Here is a 22,706-nt window from a genome sequence, read left to right on the forward strand (position 1 = left end):
TAGCGGTCCTGCTGCTGGGTTGTTGCCCTCCTACGGCCTCCTCCACGTCTCCTGATGTACTGGCCTGTCTCCTGGTAGCGCCTCCATGCTCTGGACACTATCCTGACAGACACAGCAAACCTTCTTGCCACAGCTCGCATTGATGTGCCATCCTGGATGAGCTGCACTACCTGAGCCACTTGTGTGGGTTGTAGACTCCGTCTCATGCTACCACTAGAGTGAAAGCACCGCCAGCATTCAAAAGTGACCAAAACATCAGCCAGAAAGCATAGGAACTGAGAAGTGGTCTGTGGTCACCACCTGCAGAACCACTCCTTTATTGGGGGTGTCTTGCTAATTGCCAATAATTTCCACCGGTCGTCTATTCCATTCGCACAACAGCATGTGAAATTGATTGTCAATAAGTGTTGCTTCCTAAGTGGACAGTTTAATTTCACAGAAGTGTGATTGACTTGGAGTTACATTGTGTTGTTTAAGTGTTCCCTTAATTTTTTTGAGCAGTGTATATCTAGGCTACAAATAAAACAAAATATGTTATAAACCACCACTCTGCCTCTTTTCATTTTCATTTAAAAAAATCTTGAACATAATGGCCACACAAATGTGGTTCAGGCAACGCAATTGATTATCTTCACTGCATATTTATAACAACACGAAATATAAAAGCACAACCCTGACTCTTTTTGTTTTCATTTTAAAAATATGATAAATAAAAAAAACATTATAATATTGATCATTAAAACTAACATTTAGCAAAAAGAGACAGGGTTTTTGAACTGGGGATTTGACATCCGGGGATTTGAACTGGACTTGGCTAGATGTGAACTTTGAATTGGAACAGTACTTGGGCAGCGACTGATGACGTTTCACAAGTCCACAAGAACACAAGTACAGACAAGAACGCATATTGAGAAACGGCTTAAGATTAAAATGTAAACCAAAATCAGCTGATCTTAACCAGTCACAGAATTACTTCCCCAAACACAGCTGTTGCTATTTCTCTGGTTGTGTGCTCTTTGGAGATACCCTAGTGGTTTTTCAGTAAGAATGGGTGTATAGGAGACTAATACTTCTGCACCAATTGTCCCTAAAAGAATTAAGTTTTTGTAATATTTTATACTGTCAAGACTCTTGCCCCATGACAATTGGGGGCTCATCCGGGACCAGAAGAGTGATATATGCTGCAACACAATAGCTTAAAAATAGGCAAGAGTCCTGAAAGCATAAAATAATACAAACTTGGCTTGTAAAAAAAAAAAAAAAAAAAGTGTTGGGCTATAGGCATTTTATAAAAGCGTGCACATTCACACGAGGTAAACGTTAGATCATATAAGGACTCTTAGAATTGTCTTAGTCAGTATCTTCAAGGATATTTGAGTTGAATTCTATGTCTAAACTTTAGTAAGTCAGTTGTGACTACATTTAGAATGAAATTATAAGAATTTGTTCCAGTCTGGAATAAACATGATAATAAAAGGTAGACTGTGTAAACCCAGCCCGATCTGCCGGCGATTTGATTTGATTTGATTTTTAAACCTGTACATTGTTCTATCCTGCTTACGTTACAAATTTGCGGGGACCAATCTCAAACTGGCTTATCCACCTGGCACGCTATTGGCAGGTTGAATCCAATCCAATTCCTTTTAACCTCTCGACGATGCTCAATGGCTTCTTTAGTTTAGCAAACAAATCGCTCAAGTGGTTGTAAATACCACTCACTTTCATGTTTTGTTTTTTTGCACAACCTGCAAAAATCGCTCGATGCCATTGCTGCTTCTGCAAACCGCTGATCAATGCTCCAAACCAACACGTTTCCTACCTAGAGTTTTCGCTGCAAAGTACGTCACCTGGATCGTTGGTCTGATTGGTTGAAGGACTATCCAATTGCGTACAGAGTCATTTGAACTATGCCCGTTGATCACGCCTCTTGTGCAGTAGAAAATACAGAGCAGAATCACCAGCCTATTGTTAAATCTTAAAAGATTGAGCTTGGTCTGGTGATAGCCAGACTAATTAAAAGGGATAGTTTCCCCAAAATTTGAGGTTATTTTAGTTTTTTTTTTTTAGTTTTTTAACGGTTTGACTAACTGTCAGGGATGAACGAGACAGATGCAAGTGCCAATGCAGTAAGGTGAATTTATTAGCCAAACACAAATGGGAACAGCAGGCAAAGCCAGTTAAACACTGGTAAGGAGAGTCGTGGGTATCCAGGCAACAGTCAGAGCCGCAAACAGACAATCCATAAACAGGATCCGAACCTGTTAGAGTAGCAATCATCCACACTGGAACAGGACTGAGGAACAACTGAGAGCTGGAACACAACGCACGAAAAACACCAAACTTCTGACAACACAGAACAGAAAAGGCACAGGTTAAGGCCACATTTACACATAGCCGGGTATTTAGAGAAACAAATATTTCTCCCCCTCCGTTTTCAAAAATAACATCGTGCACACAACATCGTTTTCAAAAAAGTTGTCGTTTACATCAACCCGCATAAATACGCCGTCGAGCAACATCATAATTATGCCAAACCTATGGGCGGCAGTGTAGGGAGAAGGATAAAGCCATGCAAGCCAATCAGAATCCTCAAAATCGACAACAACGAATAGCATGAGCGACTTCCAGTTCCTGACAACAGACATGGCGCGAGGTTCGTTTGTGTGGACAGACAGCGAAGCAAATGCAAACAGGCCAAAAACGTTTGCACAAAAGTAAAAATGAGTACCACCTTAACAGCATCCATGATCAAATAGTAGCCAAACAAACTCTAAACATAGGGCGCTCACATGACGTAAGCATTTTTTGGCGCATAATGTGAGGTTTGAGAACCTAAAACACCGTTTCTCCCAGTTGACACGGCAACACATAACCGGCGTTTTCAGAAATCTCCACTTTGGCCGGGGGTTTTAGAAATAATCGTTTTCTGGGATAAAAACGGCATTTTCGTGTAAATGACAGGCCAAACCGCAGGGAAATATCTGCGTTTTCCCATCGTGTAAACGGGGCCTAAGTAGAGTCGTGCTAATGAGGACCAGGTGATACAGATGACTCAATCAGCACTCACTAGAACAGAGAGAGAGAGAGAGAGAGAGAGAGAGAGAGAGAGAACAAATGAGTCAGTGAACCTGAAAACCGTGACACTAAGCTGCACAACTTTGATGCTTAATTCTATATTTTTTTCCAACCATGCAATACTAAAAGAATAATAATAATTATTTAAAAAAAATGCTGCATAAGTAAGTGTAAAAAAACTGGGTACACAGTAGTGTTGCACGATGTACCGATACTTCAAAAGTATCGCGATACTTGGAAATTAAAAACGTCACGATACCTAAATTTATCAGTATCGATACTTAAAAAAAAAAAAAAAAAACGCCTCAAACACAGCAAAGAACCCACCGCTGTCAGTGTCATGTAACAAAACACTACAGCGAGATGTGGTCCACGACACGACTCGTCAAGACAAGTGGTCCACGACTCGTAGAAAAAGATGACGCGAGGAGGGACATATGGAAGTACGTTGCCTACCTTGCTCTGTTGCACAGTACACCGAAACTTCAAAAGTAAACCGGAAATTAAAAACGTCACGATTCCTTAATTTATTAGTATCGATACTTCTAAGAATGACCGCGTTCCAGATTTGTAAGGCCGGCGACACACTTGGCTGCGTGTCGTGTCCGTTTTTATTTCAGCTCCCATGTTAACTGACTGCGTGACACACGCGTCTTAAGCCTTGTTTATACTTTCGCCCGGCTCTGCAGCGCGAGTCTCCGCAGACTGCGCGCGCACCTCCCCAAACGGACGAGGCGTTTATACTCGACGCGCTCGCCGTTGTACTATTCTTTGAAACGATAGGGGGCGACTCCAGTAATTATCCTCTAACCATCAGGAATCAGCGATGAGAAGAAGAAAGCTATACACACGTGACAATGTTTATTTTAGTACACGGCCACCAATACCACACTACAAAAAGAATCCTGTAAAACCCAGTAAACCCTGAGATTATTGCTTGTGACAATAAAACAAAATATATGGATATGAGAATGTGTATACAACATAACTAAATTAACGATCTCTTACATATTTTCTAATTTCACTAAACATTTCATTAAGTTTCGTGTAAAATGTAAGCAACTCATTTAGACGTGCAAACTGGGTGCCAGTGTGGTGAGAAGTTCGAGCTCGGCCAGATTCGGTTCGAAGTCGTTCATCTTCGGATGCGGCGCCGTGCGCGTTGTTACAAAATCTGCCGTGCACACCGCCAGGCGAAATGGGCCCTTGCGCACCCAACGCGCGCGACCGCCCACTCCGCGATGACGTCATTTTTGCCGCGCGCACCTTCGCGCTCGTGCGGACGCGTCGAGTATAAAGGCCTCATTATACTTCTGCGTCGGACCTACGCCGGAGCCTATACGCCGTAGGCAACGTGTTGGTTTTAATTTATACTTCTGTGTCGTTGTCCGCGTTGACGCGCACCTAGGGAGCGTGTGAAACCCCGAGGGAGGGGTTCTGGCAGACCAATCACCGCGCTTGTGTCCGCGTAGAATTGACGCGTTGTTACATTTTTGGAGAGGTGCAGTTCGACGCAGAAGCATAAAACAGGCTTAAAGCCTGGTTTATACTCGACGCGTCCGCACGAGCGCGAAGGTGCGCGCGGCAAAAGTGACGTCATTGCGGTGTGGGCGGTCGTGCGCGTTGGGTTCGCAAGACCCAATTTCGCCTGGCGGTGTGCGCGACATTTTTTGTAACAACGCGCGCGGCGCCGCATCCGAAGATGAACGACTTCGAGCCGAATCTGGCCGAGCTCGAACTTCTCACCACACCGGCACCCAGTTTGCACGTCTAAATGAGTTGCTTACATTTAAAAAATGAGCATACAATAGCATAAAAAGTATTTTTAATGAACATAAAAGTCCATGTTTAATAAAAATGTTCATGAAACAATGAAATGTTTAGTGAAATTAGAAAATATGTAAGAGATTTACTGTTTTATTTTTAGAGATTTAGAGATTTTATTGTCACGAGTAATAATCTCAGGGTTTACTGGGTTTTACACGATTCTTTTTTTAGTGTGGTAACAGTGGTGTCTACTAAAATAAACATTGTCACGTGTGTATAGCTTTCTTCTTCTCACTGCTGATTCCTGATGGTTTAGAGGACAATTACTCGAGTCGCCCCCTGTCGTTTCAAAGAATAGTACAACGGCGAGCGCGTCAAGTATAAACGCCTCGTCCGTTTGGGGAGGTGCGCGCGCAGTCTGCGGAGACTCGCGCTGCGGAGCCAGGCGAAAGTATTCACCTTATTCCGGAAGTAGCACTGGGTGGCGCCATCCGCGTAATCTCACTTCCTGGTTTAGCTACTTAGCGCTTTGTTTGCCCTGGTCCAATCTGTTATCTGTCTTGATATAAGTAGATAGACTATAATATTATAGCCAAATGCGTTGGCCTATGGTTATTAACAACTGCTGCAACGTACTAAAGTACATTTCACTTGAAGCTTTTGAAACAATGCCACAATCAAATTATTTAATAGCTGTGTCTTTCTAATAGCTATTACTTAGTTATGAAGATGTGCACAAACACTACTACATGTAAAGTTTGAAACATTATTACACCACAGTTTGTTTGCTTAATCACCAGATACATTTGCAGTGTATAGCCAACAGATGAGAAAAAAATAGCCACGAACTGGTGTAGAAAGAAAGTAGAGCCTCAACTAGATGAAGAACAAGAGGGTAACGTTAGCTTAGCTAACTGCTAGCTGCAATTTCTTATGGTTTGATCTCTAACACAAGTAATGGCTGTAAAATAAATCCAGCGACTGAATTCTAGAGGACCATAGCTTTCAAACAAGGTATAGCATGTGTATGTGTCCTGTAGTGAGACCATTACAACATTAGATGTTTGTGGCTAATGTAGGCTAAACACTACACATCGGCCGGGCTGCGATCAGACAGGCAGACGGGTCATATAAACACCTAAAAGTCGTTTAAAAATTACCCCGAGAAACAGTGCATTGCTGTGCTGTTGGTACACACGTACATAGCCCATTTGGCACAAATTAGCTTATCTTATGTGACATTTTATCAGTGAGACTTCTCTGCAGTTCTCCTCGAAATTGAATGAGGGTCCGCTAAACCGGAAGGTGGTTTACAACGGAAGTACTGGACAGAAGTAAAAGTGGGCGGGGCGGAATAAGGTGAATAAACAAGGCTTAAACAGAGAATGTCTAATATGGCGAGAAGTTTCACTCTCACTACACTTCCGGCTTCTGAACTGGTTGCAGTTCCACTCTGATTCCATATGAGGGCGCTCACAGGACGAGTGCAGAATGAATGGAGGTCAATGGCGGTATACCCCTCAAAATCCACTTTTCTCAGGATATAATTTTTTGTCTAGTAATTTGAATGTTGTATTCGAAAGGAGATGCAAAGAAATTACACATTGCTGGGTGTTACATTTTTTAGAGTCACTTATTTGCTTTAAAAAAGTCTTTCAAAATGTCAATGACGTCAGAATGCTGACGTCATTAGCAGAATGCTAGCGTGTTATGGGCAACAACAACTCAACCTGTAAGAAATCAAAACGACATAAGTACTCGTTCATTCAACTTTCGACCTAAAACCCATGTTGAACTTGCAAAATCTACAATCACATCTGAGATTTCTCAACGGCAATCGGGTGAAAGAGACAAATTTAGCCGTCTAGCCCCATTGACTCCCATTCATTTTGCACTCATGGCGAGCGCCCCCAGTGGAACTCTGGTGGTACTACAACCAAAATTCGGTACAATAGGGCTTAATAGGGAGTGGACAGGCTCTCCGTAGACGGGCTCTGGCTTAAACCAGGCTTCAGGCGCAGCTCGAGACGCGCGGAAAACGCGTGCATCCTAGAATAGAACCGACGCCTATTTTTCACGCGACACGCAAGCGTGTTGGAAGCGTTCCCAGGCAAAATAGAATAGGAAAAGATGTTTCTATGTCATTTTGACACGAATACATATTAATCAATGACATTTTGATGTTCGAAAGTTGACAAATACAATATAAAATACAATATAAAACGATTTTCAAATATTGCACCTCTCAATACAGAACGAATTATTCTGTAGCTTATTTTGCCGTCAACACTGCCGACGTTGTCTTTGCTGCTATATATTTATGTTTAACATGAAGTATAGGCCTTCCACAACTCTCTCCCCATATGTCAAATATATCACCAATGAGGCTTATCATATGTTACCAATATTAAACATTGTTTAATATAATCGCTGTTCATATTTTTATTCAAAGTTCAGAATCAAGATAAAGCTCTTATGTTTCTTATGATAAATGAGATAATGCTGCTAAATTTATATATTTTTTTTACCTTGAATGTCATTGCTTTAATTAATTTTTTATATTTCATATTTTGTTCAAATGTTTAATATATCTGCTGTTCATATGTTCATTTATTAGTGTGTTATATGATTAGAATGGTGTCCTGGTTTTAAAATAAAGCACAGCAATGATATTTGAGAGTGTTTCTCCCTTTTCAGGAAAAGTATCGAAAAAGTATCGAAATCGCAATACTTGACTTGGTATCGGTATCGAAACAATAATTTTGGTATCGTGACAACACTAGTACACAGGTTTGATTTGTCAAGTTGTTAGTTACATTTGTTTCTTGCAGCTAAAATCTAATTAACAAGAGAATGCCCTTTAATAGCCATCTCTGAAACTCAAACACCTTTTTCCACACAGGAAATCAAATTGGCCTACAAGTTGGCAAAGCGTTTCTATTCCAATCCACCCCAATGGGCAAAGTGTCTGTTTAGTCACTGCTACAGTCTGTGGTTCATCTGTCTTCCTGCCAGCATGCGTACAGCCCAGTCCAAACCCCGCGCCATGCAGCAGGCCTTCAATGTTCTGCTCAAGATGAGGAGCTCTGAGGTGGAGGTGCTCGATGAGGTGCGTGGACACAATATTTGACAAAAATACATCTGTTTTATTTAGGGATGCACCGATACCACTTTTCCCAGAATGAGTCCGATACTGATACTTTCATTTTTGGTACTCCCTGAGAACTGAGACCTGTGTTTTCATTGCATTTATATTTTCTAATTTAAATATAATAATTATAATAAATAATTATATTATTTAAATAATTAAAATATAGTAATTAAAAAAAATATTGGGTAGAGCAGGGTTCCTCAAACTCGGTCCTAGAGGGCCGCTGTCCTGCAGAGTTTAGCTTCAACACTGATCAAACACACCTGAGCAAGCTAATCAATGTCTTCAGGATCACTAGAAACTCACAGCTCGGTGTGTTTGATCAGGGTTGGAGCTAAACTGTGCAGGACAGTGGCTCTCCAGGACTGAGTTTAAGGAACCCTGGGGTAGAGAAACCAAACGAATAGATAGATCTAAAAATAGATGTTTCCTTCAGCTGTTTTCATGCTTAATTATGCCTGTTAAAATGTATTGTACAAGCTCCTGTTATTGTTCTGTTTTATTCACTGTTCATTCTATTGCTCTATTGCTCTATCGGATTTTATCTACGGCGCACATTTCGAGCAGCTCCAGTGCAGCGGCACAGTAATCACATGACGTTTTCCTGTAATAATGTACCACGTTATACATAAATCACGTAACAGTTCATGTTTTACTAGGGCATATACAATATACAATTTAGTTTTAATCCATCTGTCGCGTGTTTGCTGAGTGAGCGATCAGCAATCAAGCGTATTCAACAAAAGTGTGCGTGCTCTGTCTATCTCTCTCTCTCTCACTATCCCTCTCCTTACTATCAATTAATGTTAGCAATAGGTGCATCTTTTTACTTTCTTTACTATTGACGTATCTGATCGGACCACAAACATTTCAGCAAAGTCTGTGAGAAAGGAATGACACGCTTGCATGCCTGCGTCGCTGCGCTCTTAATCTCCTTATTAGCTCACACACCGCGGCTATACAGGCGTAAATATGAAATATGTTTAATATTCTATTAATTAGATACATTTACTTCATAGATATCTTTAATCTCGTATATATCCATTTCTCTGTTTGTTCTGTTGTCTGTGTTTCTTTGTCTGGTGTGAGTGTTTGATATATGAACACTGTCCTGTACACGCTGTGTGGTATCAGTTTTTTTTTTTCAGAGTATAATTCACAAGCGCAATATGGTGCATCCCTAGTTTTATTATATACCTTATTTATATTACTGTATATATCAAGAAGGTAATGCCTGTGTATAATTTTTTTTAAAGATTTTTATTTTTTATTTTTTTTATTATCATTTGTTGCAGCATTTATTCAATATAAAATCATTTGTGAATGGATTCTGATCTTTTATTGATTGTTGGTCCCAATTCGCTTTTCACACTACTTTTTATAACCTGCTAGTAGGCTGCTACTAAATATAAGCTATAAAATATAAGCAGCTAAAATTATTTGGAACTTAGCAAATGTTAGTAAAAGTAAATTAGATAATAAATGGGATGCTTTTTCATTCTCTTTGCATGTTTTAAGTTAACTGCGGCCTGGATCTGAGTTGGTTGGTTAAGGTGGTTTCTTTAAAGAAGAAAACAGAGTATTTTAGTGTGGTAGAAATTCCCCTACGAACATGACTTTCTTTTTCTCTGAGAACCTGGCCTCTTAGAATCTAACAAAAATCTACTGAATCCTTTCTGGTATTCTCAAATTTAGTGGTTAATTGACTCAAGTTGCATTTTATTTAAATTGCGTCTCAATATTGGGGACAATATTTCCACTATCCGCTGAGTTTGTGCTGTAGCCCAAGTTGATGGGCTTTTGGGCCTACTAGGCCTACTAGGACCTTGACAAACAGATCGGTCACCATCAACATTTGCAACTTTCATCAACTTCCGGTACATCCTGGTAAGACACATTATGCCTCCTAAAAATGCTAAAACATCTCCTTGTGAGGAGGATGTTGTGGTCACAATGAGTGTACTCTCCCAGTTAATGGAGCAGCAGAGAGGGATCTATAAAGATATGTTATTGCAGCAGCAGCAAGATAACTTCAAATGTTTCATTCAGCTGATCATGGATGGAACTAACAAAAGATTGGATGGTGTTATCAGAGATGTACAGGAGCTGAAGACCAGCTTGGAATTTACCCAAACAAAGTTTGAAGAGGAGAAGATGGGATGCACTGAGATTGAGGCAAAGATAAGGGCATTTGAGACAAACATCACTACTTCCAAGCAGGAATTGGATGCAATGTTCAACAAGCTTGACTACATTGAAAACCAGAGCAGGAGAACAAATATTTTAATTGATGGCATTGCTGACGAGAAAGGAGAGAATTGGTGTGAATCAGAGAAAAAGGTGCGAGAAATGTTTTCAAAAAACTTGAGCTTAGATGGAATAAACATGGACATTGAGCGTGCCCAGAGACTTGGTCAGTTTCAGGAGAGGGGAAGGCCAGGGAAAATTGTTGTCAAACTTCTTCGCATTAAAGATAGAGAGCTGATTCTTTCTTCTGCCAAGAAATTAAAGGGCACTAGGATCTACATTAACGAAGATTTCTCTGAAGCTGTGCAACTGAGGAGGAAAGAGTTGTGGCCGAAGGTGAAAGCTGCCAGAGAGAGAGGTGATAAAGCGAGTTTGAAGTATGATAAACTGATCATCACCCCAAGGGCTGGACAAAGTCAGTTATTGGCCTAATGAGCTTTAAAGCTCAATTTTATATATGTTTGTGTACATGTATGTGTGTCTGTGTGCAGGACTTATATGTATGTAGCCTACTTGATGATGATAAAAAAACTTAGGGTACAAGATATTCAACTAGATTATAATATAGGACTTATTTGCCTTCAACTAAGATGACCAGTATAAATAAACTACCTGAAGGTTTAATCCTTGCACATATTAATATATGTAGTCTAAGGAACAAAATTCAAGACCTGTCTTTATTTTTGCAATTAAACAAAATAGACATACTTATGATTTCTGAAACTCATCTGGATCACTTCATAGACAATTCAGATGTTGATAGAGGGGGGTTTTCAATTTATAGAAATGATCGAAACAGGTTTGGAGGTGGTGTGGCCATTTATATACGGGATCATTTCCCTGTTAAACTGAGACATGACTTAATGGTTGATGATGTTGAAGTGTTATGGTTACAGGTACAACTTCCACATTTAAAACCGATTATTCTTGGCTGTTGTTATAGGCCACCTAGTGCCAGGATAGAGTATGTAAATGGTTTATGTAATATGCTAGACAAGGTGACTAAGGAAAACAGAGAGCTATACTGGCTGGGTGATCTAAATATTGATTGGCTATCTGATATTTGTCCTCTGAAGAATAAGCTTAAAACTATGACAGACACCTGTGGTTTATCTCAATTAATGGATCAACCAACAAGAATTTCTAGTAACAATACAGGATATTTAACATCAAAATGTATTGATCATATTTACACTAATAATCCTGATATGTGCTGAACACACGTTTCTGTAACAGTTGGCTTTAGTGATCACAACTGTATTGCTGTCTCCAGGAGAACTAAGCTACCTAGAGCCTGTCCTAAAATCATTATGAAAAGATCTTATAGGGTATTTAATGAGGAGAGTTTTCTAAATGAATTGGATAATATTAAATGGAATTTGATAAGTGACATTGATGATGTGGATGCATCCCTTAATTTATTTATGGATTGTTTTATGAGAGTTGTTAACAATCATGCCCCATTAAAGAAATTTACAGTTAAAGCCAAAAGTGCTCCTTGGGTTGATACTGAGTTAAGGAGCTTAATGGCTCAAAGGGAAGAGGCTAAAAAGGTTGCGGTTCTTTCTGACTCTCTTGAGGACAGAAAATTTTATTGTACTTTAAGGAATCAGGTGACCAAGGTGAACAGAGTGAAAAAGAAAAAAATATTTTCAGAAGAGAATTGACGATAGTGGTACAGATAGTAAGAGAATGTGGAATGTACTCAATGTAATCATGGGGAAAAAATCTACTTGTACTTCTTTTGTTGAATTGAATGGAGTTTATTTGACTAAGCCAATACAGATTGCAAATTATTTTAATGATTATTTTGTTAATAAGGTTTCTAACTTTAGAGAGACAATGAAATACACTGTTGATTCCAACTCCAATGAGCTAATAGAAAGGTGTATTATGAAAGATAAACGGTGTAGTTTTGAATTTCATCAGGTTAATGTTGTGCAGGTGGAAATGTTGCTGAGATCTTTGACTGATGGTGGGTCTGCTGGTACAGACAACTTGGATAGTCGGCTGTTGAAATTATCAGCTGGACATATTTCTAAATCAATCTGTCACATTTTCAATAGATGTCTGATTGGTGGTGTGTGTCCAAAACTTTGGAAGGAGGGTAAGATAATTCCTTTACCCAAAGACACAAAATCAACTTTCTGTGGTCCAAATAGTAGGCCTATTAGCATTTTGTAAATTATTGGAAAAGATTGTATTTGAGCAAGTGCAAGATTACTTTTCTAACAATGATTTGACTACGATGTTTCAGCATGCTTATAGGTATGGTCATTCCACCTGCACTGCAATGACACAAATGTCGGATAGCTGGCTAACATCAATTGATAACTCAATGCTAGTGGGTACACTACTACTGGACTTCAGTGCTGCCTTCGATGTGATCGACCATGAAATTTTGATTTCCAAACTCATTAGTTATGGTTTTACTTCCTCAGCAATCAAGTGGTTTAAGAGCTATTTGTCGGAGAGGTCGCAAAGAGTTTATTTTAATGGTGCATTATATTGTAGCAAGTCCCTGGATTGTGGTGTTCCTCAAGGAAGTTGCCTCGAACCTTTGTTATTTTCAATTTTTACAAATGATATGCCGTATATACTCAGTAAGGCTACATTGACTATGTTTGCTGATGATTCTACTCTTTATTATGCAGCCCCTACATGTTCAGAGCTTAATCAGGTTCTGTCTTGTGAGATTAGCAAAATTGTATAACTGGATCAAAACAAATAAACTTGTTCTAAATATTTCAAAAACTATGAGTATAATATTTGGTTCTAAGTATAGATTATCTGATAATCCTAAAATGAATATACAAGTAAATGGTCAAAATGTACAGCAAGTAAAAAAGGTGAAGCTTCTTGGACTTTGGCTTGATTGCCCATTATCATGGTCTGATCACATCAACAAAGTTGTTGCTAAAATGGGTAGAGCTGTTGCAGTAATGCGTAAATGTGCACAGTTTCTAAATGTACAGCTGTTTAGTCGTGTTGTTTGTACATTGGTTTTGTGTCATTTGGATTACTGTTCTGTTGTATGGTCTGCTGCATCAAGCAGTCATTTAAAAAAACTACAAGTGGCTCAAAATAAGGCTGCAAGACTGGTTCTTGGTTGTTCTTCGAGAACTAGTGTTGCAGAGATGCATGAACGTCTTGCTTGGCTGATGGTCAAGCATAGACTATCTGTTAATATGTTAGTATACTTTCATAGAATTATTAACACTCGGACTCCTAAATTTCTTTATGATAATATAATTTACTATTCAGATATGCATTCACATTACACAAGAGGGGCGAATAGTCGACAGATTTCTTTACCCCTACCTAAATCTGACTCTATGAAGAGGACCATGTTTTATAGGTCAATTGTGTTTTGGAACAATCTTCCAGTTGGGGTTCGTGAAATCAAGGGAAAAACTGGTTTTAAAAAAAGACTAAGACTGTATTTGTTTTCAACATCATAATATCGTTTGGATTGGTTGAGTGAGGTTGTATCATGTGCTATGTTGTTTTTCATTATTTTATTATTATTTTAATCAGTACTTTTTGTATTGTTACTTTTTCTTGTTCTTTTGTGTGTATTTATATATGATTTATTTGGGAGTAATTGTGATTGTAATTATTGGGTTTTGTATGTATCGTTTGGACCCCAGGAAGACTAGCTGTCGTCTCGGCATCAGCTAATGGGGATCCTTTTAAATAAACAAATAAACAAATAAACTTAAGTTAAACCAGGTTTCCCCTTCAGCATCAGCACTAAGCAATAAGATCTATAGTGCTCCTCCACTAAACACTCTCACTTGAGAATAGATCTCTTGTGTCTAGCCTGCTGTACAGCACCAGTAATCAGACAGACTACAGACAATGCATTTTGAATATGCTTTAATCATGGTCGGGAGGATCTCTGACCAACTTCAGAGAGAATCCCTCCCAACAAAAAGGGTACAACAGTTTTTATAAAACAGAAGCATGAAAAAGGTGACATGTTTCATTACATAATTTTTCTCCAATATGATTGGTTCTTCATATGTAAATTCATAATTCAGCAAACCCTTCTGTTACTAGGTAAAAGCAAATCTGGGTTTCTTGATCAATTCACCTTGTTACTCAAGTCATGAGGTTATATATACACTCACCTAAAGGATTATTAGGAACACCATACTAATACTGTGTTTGACCCCCTTTCGCCTTCAGAACTGCCTTAATTCTACGTGGCATTGATTCAACAAGGTGCTGAAAGCATTCTTTAGAAATGTTGGCCCATATTGATAGGATAGCATCTTGTAGTTGATGGAGATTTGTGGGATGCACATCCAGGGCACGAAGCTCCCGTTCCACCACATCCCAAAGATGCTCTATTGGGTTGAGATCTGGTGACTGTGGGGGCCATTTTAGTACAGTGAACTCATTGTCATGTTCAAGAAACCAATTTGAAATGATTCGAGCTTTGTGACATGGTGCATTATCCTGCTGGAAGTAGGATCAGAGGATGGGTACATGGTGGTCATAAAGGGATGGACATGGTCAGAAACAATGCTCAGGTAGGCCGTGGCATTTAAACGATGCCCAATTGGCACTAAGGGGCCTAAAGTGTGCCAAGAAAACATCCCCCACACCATTACACCACCACCACCAGCCTGCACAGTGGTAACAAGGCATGATGGATCCATGTTCTCATTCTGTTTACGCCAAATTCTGACTCTACCATCTGAATGTCTCAACAGAAATCGAGACTCATCAGACCAGGCAACATTATTCCAGTCTTACACTGTCCAATTTTGGTGAGCTCGTGCAAATTGTAGCCTCTTTTTCCTATTTGTAGTGGAGATGAGTGGTACCCGGTGGGGTCTTCTGCTGTTGTAGCCCATCCGCCTCAAGGTTGTGCGTGTTGTGGCTTCACAAATGCTTTGCTGCATACCTCGGTTGTAACGAGTGGATATTTCAGTCAAAGTTGCTCTTCTATCAGCTTGAATCAGTCGGCCCATTCTCCTCTGACCTCTAGCATCAACAAGGCATTTTCGCCCACAGGACTGCCGCATACTGGATGTTTTTCCCTTTTCACACCATTCTTTGTAAACCCTAGAAATGGTTGTGCGTGAAAATCCCAGTAACTGAGCAGATTGTGAAATACTCAGACCGGCCCGTCTGGCACCAACAACCATGCCACGCTCAAAATTGCTTAAATCACCTTTCTTTCCCATTCTGACATTCAGTTTGGAGTTCAGGAGATTGTCTTGACCAGGACCACACCCCTAAATGCATTGAAGCAACTGCCATGTGATTGGTTGATTAGATAATTTCATTAATGAGAAATTGAACAGGTGTTCCTAATAATCCTTTAGGTGAGTGTATATATATATATATATATATATATATATATATATATATATATATATATATATACATTCATTCATCCATTCATTCATTCATTCATTCATTCATTCATAGACAGACAGACAGACAGACAGACAGACAGACAGACAGACAGACAGACAGACAGACAGACAGACAGACAGACAGACAGACAGACAGACCATAGTGTTAAAAAGAAAACAAAAAGGAAAATTTAATATATATATATATATATATATATAGTCTTGTTTCCCTTTTGTTATATTCAGAAACACTAACTTTTGCCCAAGTGCTAGGGACATTTAGTTTTCAAAAGCATATAAATCCTGCAAGCAAAAGAAAGATTAGTTATGATTATGAGAAAAAAATTCCTTCACACTTAGATTAAAGGGATAGTTCACCCAAAAATGAAAATTCTGTCAGTAATTACTCACCCTCATGTTGTTCCAACCGCGTAAGACCTTCATTCATCTTCGGAACACAAATTAAGATATTTTTGATGAAATCTGAGAGCTGATCACTCCTCTGAAGGCTGCTAGGTGGCCCAAACTTGCTGGCCCAGAAAAGTTATTAAAGAGATCATTAATATAGTCCAAGTGACTACAGTGGTTCAATCTTAAGTATATCAACCGACGAGAATACTTTTTGTGCGCAAAAACAAACAAAAATAACTACTTTATTCCACTATTCATTTCCTTCTCTCTGGGCCTCTAGTTGGTTCGCGTAGTGTTTTTGCGCAGCGCGTCTGTGTTACACGTCACTCACCACGTAGGCTCACTATTGGCCGACGCTGGTCATGTGTGTGATGCGTGATGACGTATAACACAGACGCGCAGCGCAAAAACACTACGAGGCCCAGAGAGAAGGAAATGAATAGTGGAATAAAGTCGTTATTTTTGTTTGTTTTTGCGCACAAAAAGTATTCTCGTCGCTTGATATACTTAAGATTGAACCACTGTAGTCACTTGGACTATATTAACGATCTCTTTAATAACTTTTCTGGGCCAGCAAGTTACGGCCACCTAGCAGCCTATGGAGGAGTGATCAGCTCTCAGATTTCATCAAAAATATCTTAATTTGTGTTCCGAAGATGAACGAAGGTCTTACGGGGTTGGAACAACATGAGGGTGAGTAATTACTGACAGAATTTTCATTTTTGGGTGAACTATCCCTTTAACTCGACACATCATATGCAACCCTGACCACCACCCAAGGTTGTTTGAGTGATAATATATAATATATCAGGTTTTTTTTAGATCTCAAGACAGTTGTTAACCCTCAGGGGTCTGATGTGTTTTCTGTGCTCTGGAGGTGTTCTGACATGCTCTGACATTTGTGCTCATTTCTGTTACTTGTGACATTTTCATGGCTAAAGTCTGATTACACTGTATTCAGCACAAACTCTGCTACAAAAATATGTAAGCGGCATGTATGTAAAAGTTTGTGAGATAGTTACATCTATGCGTGGTTTGTGAAAAAAAAAAAAAAAACATCCTGCTGATAAAACAATATATTGATTTAAAATTTGTAAGACATGCTTTGTGTAAGAAAGCTGTATACGAGGAGGCGTGAATCATCATGAATATTGATGTGTTTCACACCTGAGAAAGGAAAAGACCCTCCCATAATGGCCCTATCAGGTGGGGCTGTGAGAACTATAAACAAAGAATGAGTAGAGATTTAAAAAATAATGACTTTTTGATTGTTTGGATTTATTTACAACACAACATAATCCAAAGATACACAACAAAGGACAAAAAAGCACATTATTGAACACACTGATCCAAAGACAGAGACTTGAACAGTCACATAACTTTGTGCCATTCCTGAAACATAGTAAATACCTGTCATTTCCAAGGTGTTTGATTTTTTTTTTTTTTTTTTTTTTTTTTTTTACCATGGTCATGTACAGAGACTCATGTAAATGTTGAAGTCAGCAGGAATCTTCAGTGGCATCAGTATAAAAGTAAATAAATAAATAAAAAACCTGACCATGCTGATATCAAGAGAAACTATAGGGCTGCACGATTTTGTGAATACATTTTAGATTTTTCTGGTTAATATTACATTCTAAAAATGACACATTATAATTAAATAGATTATAAAATATATATATATATATATATATATATATATATATATATATATATATATATATATATATATATATACACACACACACACACACACACACACACACACACATATATATATATATATATATATATATATATATATATGGGCCATTCTACAGAATTGGTGCAAACTGCTGTCCCTCATCCAAAAAACACATTTGAAAAGGATTTAATTATTAAAATCTTAGATGTTTACTAAGATCCTTCAATTATCTATTGAAACCCACAATAATATTTAAGATATCAGTAAGCTTTATATATATAAAATCATCATTTATGGGCTACTTTCAATTAGGAGGTGGCTGTCCCAAACCCTAACCCCTAAATTTCAACTTGTGAAAAAGTTTGCAAATTTTTCCATTCTTGTTTTAAAAAAAATGAAGTTAAAAAAAAAAAAATGAAGTTAAAAAAAATATTTATTTTATATTTTATTTTTAAATCATGAAACTTTATCTAAAATGTGATGAGGTTACAATTACTTAAAGGGATACTCCACTTTTTTTGGAAATAGGCTCATTTTACAACTCCCCCAGAGTTAAACAGTTGAGTTTTACCGTTTTCGAATCCATTCAGCCGATCTCCGGGTCTGGCGGTACCACTTTTAGCATAGCTTAGCATACATCATTGAATCGGACAAGACCATTAGCATCTCTCTGAAAAAAATGACCAAAGAGTTTCGATATTTTTCCTATTTAAAACTTGACTCTTCTGTAGTTACATTGTATACTAAGACCGACGGAAAATGTAAAGTTGCGATTTTCTAGGCTGATAGGGCAAGGAACTATACTCTCATTCCTGCGTAATAATCAAGAAACTTTGCTGCCGTACCATGAGTCCAGCAGGCGTAATGATATGACGCAGCGCCTGAAAATAGTCCCCAGCTCTAGCCTATTATCAGGCGGCAGGCGCTGCGTCATATCATTACGCCTGCTGGACTCATGGTACGGCAGCAAAGTTTCTTGATTATTACGCAGGAATGAGAGTAAAGTTCCTTGCCATATCAGCCTAGAAAATCGCAACTCTATCGAAACTCTTTGGTCATTTTTTTTAGAGAGATGCTAATGGTCTTGTCCGATTCAATGATGTATGCTAAGCTATGCTAAAAGTGGTACCGCCAGACCCGGAGATCGGCTGAATGGATTCGAAAACGATAAAACTCAACTGTTTAACTCTGGGTGAGTTGTAAAATGAGCCTATTTCCCAAAAAAGTGGAGTATCCCTTTAAGGTTGCAGTCCAAGATACTAGCTTAGGTGTAAGGTTGTTGTTAGTAATGTTAATTTCTATGATTAACTTGACAGGGAGAATGACATAAAACACCAACATGCCTAAAAAAATAGAGAGACAGAGAGAATACAAACAAAGGTTGAAAATTATTCTGAAATTAATGTTTAATGTAAACACACACACACACACACACACACACACACACACACACACACACACACACACACACACACACACACACACACACACACACACACACACAGTTCAGTGGTTCTGGAGATTTATCTGAATGACTCATAAACAAAATGTTGAAAATGTGAAAATAAAACAAAGTGGTTCTGAAACAGTCTACATTGTAAGTTGTTGGGTTTTTTAGGAAGAAAAATCTATGAGAATACCTCTTCTCACTTGCACCTCAAGACCCAAAGTATAGAATAGCTCTAGGTGTTCTTATAAGATATTTACTGTCAGATGTGTGTCTGCTATATGTACGTACTGACTGCATATGTGCATCATAGTTATTTATTTATAGTAACATAAAATGTGGACAGTCTGATTCAGCCATGGCAAACTAAGTATTGTGGTCACTACCAAAACATTACTGTCACTACCAAAAAATGTGCAGTCACTACTGTAACATGGGATGTTTTGTCAAAAATAAAGTATATTGAATTATCAACTAAGATGTTATGATGGTGTTTAGTTCTATGCATATTCAAACTAATGAATCCTTAACTTTGAAATCAGTACGATAAACTTTATGCCTTCTACAAAGAAAGATTGGGTTCAAAATACAACAAATCTCATAAATTACACTTAAAATATTATTAAAATTATAATCTTTATTGATTTAACCTGTAAAAATATTTTTAAAAAATTGAAAAAATATATATTTATAAGGTAGATGTCAACAAAATCTTAATAGGTCATTATAAGCCTTCTTAATAAATTATTTAATATTGTGTTTCGGTAGTGACAAATTTGGGGAGAAGGAAAATATTCCAGCATTTTCTGAAAATACAATATGAGAATTAACTGCACAATTACTAGAAAAGCATACCTTGGATATTATACAATTTGCATACATGCAAAATACATGCATACTCTCGATCTGCTCTGTACTGTTGGTATTGACAATGTGCATGTTCAGGGTCATAATCTGGGCATCTCTGATCATAAACTAATTCTCTTTGATTTCTCACTCCCCATTGTAAAACCTATAACCAACACTATTATATCCTACCGAAATGAGCTTGAGTATTGGATGAGCTTGCTCCTTTAATAACTCGAACTTTTCCGTCTACTCATTCCTCTCCTTGGTTTACCCCTGAGCTCAGAGTTCTGAAAACTCAATGTAGGCGTCTTGAAAGACTCCACAACAAATCCTCCCTTCTTGTCCATGCCATAGCCTTTTCTGATTCAGTAGTGAAATACAAAGAAGCACTTAACATCGCACGCTCTAACTATCTTTCTACTGTTATTAACAAAGCTAAATGCAAACCTAAAGCTCTTTTTACAGAAATAAATAAACTGGTCAAACCGTCCACTGTAGCTCTTACTGGTTCTGCTGATCTTTGTGAAAGTTTTCAGTCTTTTTTCCTACAAAAAATTGACAACATTTATCAGTCGGTTTCTTCTACTGCCACTACCCCTTCAACTCCATATTTGATTGGTTGTCCGCTAGACACTTTTTCACTCACTAATACATCTGTGGTTGAAAAAATGATTAACAAATCAAATTCTACCTCCTGTACACTTGATCCTATTCCAACATACCTTCTAAAAACTCATTTGTCTTTACTCATTCAACCTATTACCCACCTTATTAACAGGTCTCTTGCCACTGCCACTGTTCCGCTTAATCTGAAAGTAGCGGCCATTACTCCAATCCTCAAGAAGCCCAGCCTCGACAACACCACTCATAGCAATTATTGACCAATATCAAACCTCGCTTTCGTTGGCAAGCTACTTGAGAAGGTAGTTGTGGCACAACTGCAATCACACTTAGAGAGACATAATCTCTTTGAACCCCTTCAATCTGGTTTCCGTACATACCACAGCACAGAAACAGCTCTTCTAAAAGTACTAAATGATCTCCTTCTGGCTTCTGATTCTGGTGCACATAGTATCCTGGTTCTCCTTGACCTCAGTGCAGCATTTGACACTGTGTGCCACTCTACACTTATCTCACGATTGTCTGCAATAGGCATCACGGGTGCGGCACTTCAGTGGTTGACCTCGTATCTATGTGATCGACAACAATTTGTTAAGATAGGTAAGAATCGCTCACGCTCTGTGTCTGTTTCTCACGGTGTGCCCCAAGGCTCTGTACTTGGTCCGCTTCTATTTCTAATCTACTTGCTACCGTTAGGCCAGATCATCAGACAGCATGGTCTCAATTTTCATAGTTACGCTGATGATATTCAAATCTACTTCACGATCAATCCCAACTCATCTTTTCCACCCTCTTCAGTTATCTCCTGCCTCCACGAACTTAAAACATGGATGTCCTCTAACTTTTTACAGCTTAATGCTGGTAAAACCGAAATCCTGTTGATTAACCCTAGATCACAGAGCTCACCCAGACATGACATTTGTATTGATATAGATGGTATTGAGATTAGGCCTTCAAAAACTGTATGGAATCTTGGAGTTTTGTTCGACCCCACGCTCTGCTTTCACTCACACATTAGTCAGACTGTCAAATCATGCTTCTTTCACCTGCGGAATATTGTTCGTATTCGCCCCTCTCTTACCTTTATAGATGTGGAAACTGTTATTCATGCTTTCATCACTTCCAGATTGGTCTTCTGTAATTCATTATACAACGGACTACTCACCAAAGCAATACACTGCCTTCAAATGGTACAAAACTCTGCTGCACGAGCCCTCACATATAATTAAAAATCTGCCCATATCACTCCTATCCTTCACCAACTGCACTGGCTTCCTGTCATAAACCGCATCCAATTCAAACTGTTAGTCCTAGTATATAAAGCCTTACATGGCCCGGCACCCAAATACCTTGTTGATTTGGTACAGCCATATGTTCCAACCTTAGGTCTAGCATTGAAAACCTACTCGTAGTACCCCGGGTCAGACTCTCTACGGTGGGCGGTAGGGCTTTTAGTGTTGTTGGCCCTAAGCTATGGAATAAGCTGCCCCCGAATCTTCGTGTGACCGACAACATCCGGACCTTCAAAAAACAACTTAAAACTCATATCTTCAAGCTTGCCCAATAAATAAGTATCCTCAACACTGTTTTCTCTGTTCTCCACTTTCTCAGTTCTATTTGCTACATACTTTGTCGTAATTGTATATTTTGATAAATAGTACAATATGTTTTTCTTTGATTCATGTCAATTGTTTGTCTGTTATAAGCAGATGGCCTTTGTATCTGTTTGCTTGCTGTTTGTTTGCTATTTGTATTGCATTGTGAAGCGACCTTGGGTTCTTGAAAGGTGCTATAGAATATAAACATATTATTATTATTATTATACATACATACATACATACATACATACATACATACATACATACATACACATACATACATTTTAGTCTGGCACCAGTTTAACTAGTAGCTACAATGTAAAGTTTATGCAACAATAACATGCTTACTATTATGAGTGGACATGTCTTATCTTAAAAATCTTTCTCACAATCAAATCGTGTTCTTCTAATTCTTCTGAGGTAAATCCAAGGTAAACAGCACAGCACAAACACAGTCTTCCAAACTCTATGAAAAGTAGAGGAA

General features: G+C 38.5%; 1 protein-coding gene across 4 annotated transcripts in view; it reads left to right on the forward strand.

Moving 5' to 3' along the window:
- The window catches only part of dennd4c (DENN/MADD domain containing 4C), a 214,285-nt gene that overhangs the window by 134,683 nt on the left and 56,896 nt on the right, over positions 1-22,706 (forward strand). For all 4 annotated transcript variants that reach the window (XM_084404122.1, XM_084404123.1, XM_084404124.1 and 1 more), the window contains exon 17: positions 7,745-7,951. In XM_084404122.1, coding sequence (XP_084260248.1) covers positions 7,745-7,951 — 207 coding nt within the window. The remainder of the gene's footprint in view (positions 1-7,744; positions 7,952-22,706) is intronic.

This window comes from Rutilus rutilus, assembly GCF_951802725.1.
Source record: "Rutilus rutilus genome assembly, chromosome: 3".
Lineage (NCBI taxonomy): Eukaryota > Metazoa > Chordata > Actinopteri > Cypriniformes > Leuciscidae > Rutilus > Rutilus rutilus.